Source organism: Salvelinus namaycush, chromosome 25, assembly GCF_016432855.1.
Source record: "Salvelinus namaycush isolate Seneca chromosome 25, SaNama_1.0, whole genome shotgun sequence".
Classification (NCBI taxonomy): domain Eukaryota; kingdom Metazoa; phylum Chordata; class Actinopteri; order Salmoniformes; family Salmonidae; genus Salvelinus; species Salvelinus namaycush.
Genome location: NC_052331.1, coordinates 2,484,575 through 2,494,146, shown reverse-complemented (window position 1 = coordinate 2,494,146; position 9,572 = coordinate 2,484,575). Strand labels below are relative to the sequence as shown.

At 39.8% G+C, this 9,572-nt stretch overlaps 1 protein-coding gene across 1 annotated transcript in view; it reads right to left on the bottom strand.

Moving 5' to 3' along the window:
• Positions 1-8,594: 8,594 nt before the first annotated feature.
• Positions 8,595-9,572, bottom strand: part of LOC120020517 (voltage-gated potassium channel subunit beta-1-like) — a 72,276-nt gene continuing 71,298 nt past the window's right edge. The window contains exons 12-14 of the mRNA XM_038964220.1: positions 9,377-9,497; positions 9,167-9,255; positions 8,595-8,690 (exon numbers count right to left, since the gene is read on the bottom strand). Of these exons, the coding sequence (XP_038820148.1) occupies positions 8,595-8,690; positions 9,167-9,255; positions 9,377-9,497 (306 nt within the window). The remainder of the gene's footprint in view (positions 8,691-9,166; positions 9,256-9,376; positions 9,498-9,572) is intronic.

Here is a 9,572-nt window from a genome sequence, read left to right as displayed (position 1 = left end):
TACAATTCATAATGTGAATGGAAATAATGGAGTTGATTTGGGTCAGAGCCCTGGGAATCTGAATGCTCGGTCTGGACCGCAGGCCACAGGAGGTCTAACCAGTTATTCACTTATTGAAATGGATCTGTGTGAAAGTACTGAGCTAGCCCTCCCTCTGACGCCCAACCTTCCTTCATTGTCTGGTTTATCTCCAGAGGTTGTAGTCTTACAACTTCAAGGTGACATCCTTGATATTCGTCGGACTCAACAACATCTCCAAACTCTAATCCACCATAAATTCAAATGTCTGAGTGAAGAGCAACAACAGAGTGCCATGGAATTCAGAAACTCACTGAGCATTCTAACCCACACTCTGACAGAGCTCAGTGAGAGTGGAAGACAGGATGTTACTGGTGCCATGGACAGGCAGTTTGACTACCAACGAAACCAACTCACTGCCACTCCAGGACTTGCATCCATGGCACAATAAAGTTATTATATTCTACTCAAGCCATAGGCTTTATTAATGCCATTCAGACTTGAAGTCGATACAACGACTTTGATAGCTGAGGTTCATAGATAGGTTCTGAACTAATATTCATACCAAAAGTTTTAGGGTCCATACACAGATCGGCTACATACTGTAGCTAGCTACACATCCATAGGCATACAGTTATTTTTATCCTCCACTACACATTAAGCAAATAGTTTGCTCGCTATGTTACTTTAGCTGTATTGCATGACAAATATAAGTAAAGCAAGCTAACACAAATGTACATTCAATTTGCAGTAAATGCTTTAGCTAGCTAGATTCTTTACGTCCACTGTTTCACAAGATGACAGCCTGGTTTGCAGGTTTTCTCAGCAGTTCCTAAAACATTAAACAACACGAATTACAAATTCATTCTCACATCATAACACTAGCTGGCTAATGTTAGCTAGTCAGCTAACTTGCTTAATAGCGATTTTTGTAAATTAACTTTATGACAGAAAAATATGCACAAACGTTTGTCTCTACATTAACTGACATATTCCTCTCAATTGTAAATGTTTTGCTTGACTCGTTATGACGTTACAACTACTTACATTTGCTTCCACCGTAATGTTTTGTCAGCCATCTTTGCTGAAGAAAGTCACCAGGGACGGGTTCGTCAAATTCATAATTGGAACCACTCAATATGATTGGTCATATAAAAACCTTGGGACCCAAATGCATAATGACTGCTCTAACTCCCCCTTGCGGTGGTCTGGAGAAATGAAGCCGTGACCCTGGGTACCTCTAAAAAAACTGATTTAAGTTTGCCTGCATTAAAGTCCCTGGCCACTAGGAGCACCGCTTCTGGAGGAGCATTTTCTTGTTTGCTTATGGCCTTATAGAGTTGGTTGAGTGTGGTCTTAGTGCCAGCATCGGTCTGTGGTGGTAAATAGACGGCTACGAATAATTTAGATGAGAACTAGATAGTGTGGTCTACGGCTTATCATAAGGTACTCTACCTCAGGCAAGCAATACCTCAAGACTTCTTTAATATTAGCATTTTAGTGTTGTATTTTGGAACAGGCTTGAAAAGCTAAGTAGCCAATAGGCAGAGGGTAGCAAACTTTGTCTGATTCTCTGTAATAATGGCATGGGAATAATAATGCATTTTATTTTGTAAAGTGGTTTCTTGCATCAAACAACAACATTTTCAGTCACCTCCTTGTCTGAAGGACAAGTGGATGAACTGTTAAGCAGATGAATGAGGACCCAAAAGCGACTTAACAAAAACAGAGTCTTTATTCCAAACTTAAACAAAACGGTACTCCTGGATATATCTTAGATGACACCTGCTCACACGCAGCATCTGATGAAGGCAAAAAACACGACAGGGCGGAACCAGGACGCCTGCTCACACGCAGCATCTGATGAAGGCAAAAACACGACAGGGCGGAACCAGGACACGGAACAGCAAACATCAAACAAAGATCCGACAAGGACAGAAGCGGAAAACAGAGGGAGAAATAGGAACTCTAATCAGAGGGCAAAATAGGGGACAGGTGTGAAAGATTAAATGAGGTAGTTAGGAGAATGAGGAACAGCTGGGAGCAGGAACGGAACGATAGAGAGAGAGCGAGAGAGGAAGAGAGGGAGGGGAAGAGAGAGGGAAAGAACCTACTAAGACCAGCAGAGGGAGACAAATGGAAGGGAAGCACAGGGACAAGACATGATAATCAAAAGACAAAACATGACATGAACAGGTTAATGTCAAGCCCTGCATGCTTTTTTCAAAAGTCTCATGGAATGTAGGTCTACATTGAACATGGAGGCTGCTACTGTAGGCTGAATCATAGAACCGCTATTTCCATTTTTATTTAAATTATGTGATGCATTTTCTCCATTTTTTTTTTAATGGTAGGCCACTATGGTAGGCCTACATTATGATCAAATAGCCACAGTATTAGAGGGAACATTGCTCCTCAGCACACATTTCTGCAGGCCCACCAACCAATGAATTTATGTTATGCCCCTGGAATAGAGCACACACAATCTCCTATACTGTTCCAATCGGATTAATATTTGAGTTTCATTCCAAATCGCAATACACACCAATTTTTCATATTCATGTTTTTTCATCAGAAATGATTTCTTATGCGTGTGTAAAATATGTAATGTTCTTATCCTGTATATTTGAATTTGATGTGTGGTTGTCTCACCTAGCTATCTTAATATGAATGCACTAACTAAGTTACTCTGGATAAAAGCATCTGCTAAATGACTAAATTGTCAAATGTAACTATTTTACATACAGAACTCATAACTGTATAAATAAATAAAAATGTATATAAATAAATATTGATGTCACAAATGTATAATTTGTACAGTTCTTTATTAAAAGTATGTATAGTGTTTAAGTAGTTGTTTCACATCTGACTGTAAAACCAAGCAGTACTACCCATCTGACAGCGAGGTGGATATATAGCGTTTTGAACCATATGGAAACTATCAAGTGTTAGATTTCAAGCAAGTACATGTCTGTCATTGAACAACCCCATTTCATGATTAGATGGTGAAACATTCTCTCTACAAGTTCTTTAAACAGTAAAAGCTAATTTACCAACATTTCGGGAAAAAAGAAAATATAGCGTTTTGGAATAAAACTCTTGATTTGATCTACACAATACATTACTATGTGAACACTTTGCAAATGGACAAGCTAGTTGGCTAGCTCGCTAACAGCTGTGTTAACTTGTCCTTGCTGGCTTGCTTGAGCAGGTTGGTTGCTAAGGTCAGAAGAGCTGCCATAAATTCCGATGAATCTTAAATAATCTCGCACCCGACACGTATCGTGTTTAGTGACACAAGTTCATGGGTAGTTGAATGCTAAATATAATCAAAGAAAGAGATTCAACTTCGCTTTGTTATTTGTAGCTAACGTTATGTGGTATCCCAGGAGGTCTACCCCAGGGGGTGGTAATAGAGGGGAGGTACGTGATGCGACGTTGGCTCCCTCTGCTGGGAGTACACGAGCTGGACACCCCGACACGGATAGCTCCAAGCGGAGGTAATTAGGGATTGTGCCAACCAGCCGTGGAGGCCACATAAAAGGAGCACTGTGGCACATCGCGAGAGAGAACTGGGAGAGACTGACACAGAGCCAAAGCGGAGAAGAAGTACCGAGCCAAACCTAAGTGATTGTCTTTGTTATATTTATTTTATGTCCTAGTAAAGTTGTGTTTGCGGACTAAAAACTCCCTGTCTCTGTGTTAGTCTCTGCATGCTCAACCCAACACCCCACAGTTTACCACAGTTAGATGGTCAAGAAAAGTTTGCATTATAGCTAGCGGCTAAGTGGTTCTCCTAAACCTGCTACGAAAAGTCAATTTTGACAAAGGCTGTATCCCTTCTAGACAAAACCGGCTTTGGCAGAGGTACCAAACAGTGCATTAGTGGAAAAAGTGATGAATCGGTGCATTGTGTGCATCAGAGCAAAAGTTTATATTCCTTTGAAATCAATAAAAGGTTTAATGTTGTTCAAATAGAACATCGAGACAATTTAGATATCTTATTGACTTCTGCGTGCTGGTGGAAAAAGCTACATAATGAAATTGGTAGCCTACATCCTTAACTTTAGAGGAACATTTTCCCAATAAAGTCATCAATTCCACTCTGACCATTACTTTCACAAATATGAATCATGTTCCTTAGTCCTGGAAACTTGTCTTTTACTTATTTTTTTTTACTACATATTTACAGTGCTGCTTGATATGAGGTGCTTTCTGAACAGAAAATACCATTGTTCACACTGGATATTTATTAATATATGTACAAATTAACAACAACAATAACAAATACAGTCTTGACTCAAAACTCAACCACTAACATAATCTCATTATACAATTTTACATTTGAACAGACATTGTATTCAGTTTTAGCCCTGCTGCAATGATAAAGGGGACAGCTAATAACTTGGATAAAATGAAAATGCTTCTCGTGGTTTGGCGGGTCATGTTTCGGAGGACTCGACCTTCGCCTCCCAAGCAGGTTGGGGAGTTGCAGCGATTTTACAAGATCGAAATTATGGACAAAAATGGGGTAAAAAAAATATATATATATATTAATATACATGTTTTAATGTTTCTGTACGTGCTTTGTGGGTAATGCTGTTTACACAATGATAGAACTACGTACATGAGTTCAATATCTGTCAGCAGAAGAGACGATCCAGAGAAATGGGAAGATCCTATGAAAATAGTATTCCAATAGTGTGTTCTGCTGTCCATCATTGAAAAAATTAAATGAGTTAACAGTCATTACAAATGTTTTGAATTTGAAATATTCAACCCAACACACACACCTCTGTTGGTATTTTAGCATCATGATGCAAAAAAAAACGAAAGATCTCATCATGTACCAAAGAGTTCATTATCACAACAACAATGCAGGGCTAGGTAAGCACTCAGGTCGAAGGGTAGGAAGGGCTCAGCCATAACTGACCATCACGGACAGTAGAGATCATTTGTACATGCCACTGTCAATCACTCTGAAGACAGGAACACAGTCCTCTGTCCAATAGTTTTTCCTCAAAATGTCCTACTGTAGTCTACAGAGGTCAGCAGGATGGATAGAGAGAGGGTTCACTTTGGCTTCTACAGAATGCAGGACAGCTGGGTGTACCCAGAGCCATGTACAGTGGCAAGACAAAGTATGTGAACCCTTTGGAATTACCTGGATTTCTGTATAAATTGGTCAGCAAATTTGTCACAACAATAGACAAACATAGTGTGCTTAAACTAATAACACACAAATTATTGTAATTTTCTTGTCTATATTGAATACATAATTTAAACATTCACAGTGTAGGTTGGAAAAAGTATGTGAACCCCTAGGCTAATGACTTCTCCAAAAGCTAATTGGAGTCAGGAGTCAGCTAACCTGGAGTATAATCAATGAGACGAGATTGGGGATGTTGGTTAGAGCTGCCTTACCCAATAAAAAACACTCACAAAATGTGGGTTTGCTATTCACAAGAAGCATTGCCTGAGGTGAACCATGCCTCGAACAAAAGAGATCTCAGAAGACCTAAGATTAAGCTGGAAAGGGTAACAAAAGTATCTCTAAAAGCCTTGATGTTCATCAGTCCATGGTAAGACAAATTGTCTATAAATGGAGAAAGTTAATCACTGTTGCTACTCCCTAGGAGATGCCGTCCTGCAAAGATGACTGCAAGAGCACAGCGCAGAATGCTCAATGAGGTTAAGAAGAATCCTAGACTGTCAGCTAAAGACTTACAGAAATCTCTGGAACATGCTAACATTTCTGTTGACGAGTTTACGATACGTAAAATACTAAACAAGAATGGTGTTCATGGGAGGACACCACGGAAGAAGCCACTGCTGTCCAAAAAAACATTGCTGCACGTCTGAAGTTTGCAAAGGTGCACCTGGCTGTTTCATAGTGCTACTGGCAAAATATTCTGTGAACAGATTAAACTACAGTTGAGTTGTTTGGAAGGAACACACAACACTATGTGTGGAGAAAAAAAGGCACAGCACACCAACATCAAAACCTCATTCCCACTGTAAAGTATGGTGGAGGGAGCATCATGGTTTGGGGCTGCTTTGCTGCCTCAGGGCCTGGACAGCTTGCTATCATCGACAGAAAAGTGAATTCCCAAGTTTATCAAGACATTTTGCGGGAGAATGTTAGGCTATCTGTCTGCAATTGAAGCTCGACAGAAGTTGGGTGATGTGACAGGACAATAACCCAAAACACAGAAGTAAATCAACAACAGAATGGCTTCAACAGAAGAAAATACGCCTTCTAGAGTGGCCCAGTCAGAGTCCTGACCTCAACCCCATTGAGATGCTGTGGCATGACCTCGAGAGCAGTTCACACCAGACACTGAAACAGTTTTGTAAAGAGGAATAGTCCATAATTCCTCCTGACCGTTGTGCAGCTCTGATCCGCAACTACAGAAAACGTTTGGTTGAGGTTATTGCTGCCAAAGGAGGGTCAACCAGTTATTACATCCAAGGATTCACATACTTTTCCCACCCTGCACTGTGAATGTTTACACAGTTTGTTCAATAAAGATATGAAAAAGTATAATTGTTTGTGTGTTATTAGTTTAAGTAAACAGTGTTTGTCTATTGTTGTGACATAAATGAAGCTCAGATCAAATTTTATGACCAATTTATGCAGAAATACAGGTCATTCCAAAGTGTTCACATACTTTTTCTTGCCACTGTATATAGAGAGTTAGGACACTTTTTTGAATATTGTTCTAACTCTAGACATTCAGTTAATTTAAATATTCCCCATGCAATGTTAATGAGGTGCTAACATGGCTGCCATAGAATGTTGACATTTATACAATGGGTGGGTCTAATCCTGAATGCTGATTGGCTAAAACCGCATTCCAGCCAGTGTCTATTCCACAAGTTACCACCAACTAAATCAATGATGTTAAAAATATATATTTTTATGAAAATATGTCAATCATTACTGGAATATGTGATAATAGTGATAATGTCCTCGAAGCCGGTGTTTGGAGGATATATTGGCACGCGTTGTCACTTAAGTCATGTACAGTGCCTAGTGAAAACCTACGCACCGCTTGTACAGTCTTCAGATTTTGCTGCCTTGAATTTAAATCTGAAACGGGATTAAATAGGATTTTTGTTTTCCTGCTGATCTAGACAATCTACACACATTTTCAAAGTGAAAGGAGATGCATAGAAAATGTCTAAACGGATTCAAAAATAAGAAGCAAAGATACCTTGATTGCATAGCTCTTGGTGGATGCACTATTGGCAGCAGTTACTGCTATGACTCATTTTGATTAAGATTCCACCAACTTTGTACAAGTTTTAGGGCAAAATATATACATTGTGTTTGTCAAAATTGCTCAAGCTCAGTCAATTTGGTTGGGAATTATTGATGTATTAGCAATATTCAAATCTTGTCTCTGATTTTAAAGCAGATTTAGGCCAAGTCAGGACTGAGACTGGACCACTAAGGAACACTAAACATCTATTCGAAAGCCATTCTGGAGTGTTTTTGGCCTTAAAATTCATATAAATTTCCTTCTGAAAAATACAATTATATCCTAGTGTTAGGTCTTCAGAGGAATGAGGCATGTTTTCCTGTAAAATTTTAGATTTCCTTTGCTCCATTTATATTGATCTGGACAAACTCCCCAGATATTGCCGGTGACATGCATACCCATAACATGATACTGCCACTACAATACTTGGAAATACAGAGGTTTTTACTCTGTGATGTGTCGCGTTGGATTTGCCCCAAACGTTTTCTTATTTAGGCCAAAAAGTGAATTTCTTTGCCATGATGTATTGCAGTATTACTTAATGGCCTTGTTGCAAATTGGATGGATGATTTAGAATGGATGTTTTACCACAGGCTTCCTTCTTTTTACTTTGTCAGACATGCCAGTAATATGGAGTGAATGTGATGTTGTTGATCCATGTACGTCTTTAGTCTCATAGTGATATCCCTGAGCAGTTTTCCATTCTCGGCCACAGCACATTTAGGAAGGGTGGCCAGATCTTTGCAGTGTCTGGGTGATATGATACACCATCCAGAGATGAATTACCATACTTGACCATACTCAAAGGGATATTTCGTGGCTTGGGATTATGTTTAACCTCCCCTGATCCATGCCTGTCTAAAAATGTATTGCAGACATGCTTTTAAAGCTCATTGGTGTCTCTGAGGATGAATCATTGTTTGAAATGCACTATACACTATCCTCTGACGTTACAAAGACAGAGGAAGTTGCTCTCAAATCAAGAGAAAGACTACTTTTACAAACAGATGGACCCCATTCAAGAAATTGTGTGATTTTTTTTATGAGCACATCTTGATAACGATGATTGTTTAGGCAAGTTTAAACTGTCTGCACTGTAGCAGAGCTGTGGCATGCATGCTTTGTCAAGTAGAGCTCTCAGTTAACAACATTGAGTACAGATTGATCTTCATACAGATGAGACAGGAGGAGGAGCTGTGCAGAACACACACACATACACAAGAACAGGGTTGGGCACACACTGGAGGTGCCATTGATGAGAACTTGTCCAGATTAGGCCTATCAATCACAGTTCTGTAAAATGGTTCTATCCTAATGTGCTTGATGAAAGTCCTTCTTACTGTGCGGTCGGTTTCCCAAGACGTGGTCAATCTCTGTGACAATGCCTGCTGTCATCTTTGGAATGACCTACAATATATGAAAAGGAGAAACAAAACATTTGATTCAGTTAGTTGTGAAGGTGATAGCAGTAGTTAGTAAAAACACCACAATAGATGTACTGTATCCAAAATATTCAACGAACAGTGTAGACTAGAGAGAGGGAACAATTTTTGAGTGCTGAGAAAGGGACGCCAGAAAAATTACATAATTTATATTTACTACGTCCATGGTCCAAGTTCCGGCCTGGTCATCAGTAAGACAGCTGGTCTAGCTCAGTTGGTAGAGCATGGTGTTTGCAATGCCAGGATAGTTGATTTTAGTCCTGGGATTACCCATATGTAAAAATTGTATCCACAGATAACTGTATGTCGCTTTGGATAAACGTGTGTTCTAAATGTCATGTATTGTTATTATTATTATATATTAAAGCTTGAAATGTATTCTTCAAAGGAGTCCTGCTCCCCTAAATGTAGACAGTATAGTATATGAGAGATGCTCCTTGCCTCCATGGCCCTCAGGTTCTCTGCAAGCTGGATGGGGTTGGATGTTCCCAGCAACACTGAGCTCACTCCTTCATTCCTCAGGCACCAGGCTAGAGAAAGAGAGAGAGAGGTTAATCAGGACAAGTCCCATGTGGAGGTAGTCCCTCCAAGACTCCAAATAGGGCAATCCTCTACATTTAGTATGGTTATCTGTCTGTACCGATCTCTTACCGATGGCTAGTTGTGGCAGAGTGCAACCCAGCTTCTCAGAGATGGTAGTCAGCTCTTTCAGCTTGGCCTGTTGTTTCCTCCCGTCCTCACTCACTATCTTCTCCTTCAACCAGGCATACGGCTGGAGGAGAGAGAATGGAGAAGGATCTTAGAAAACCCCTCAGGACCAAGCAGACATTCATAAAACCCCTCAGAT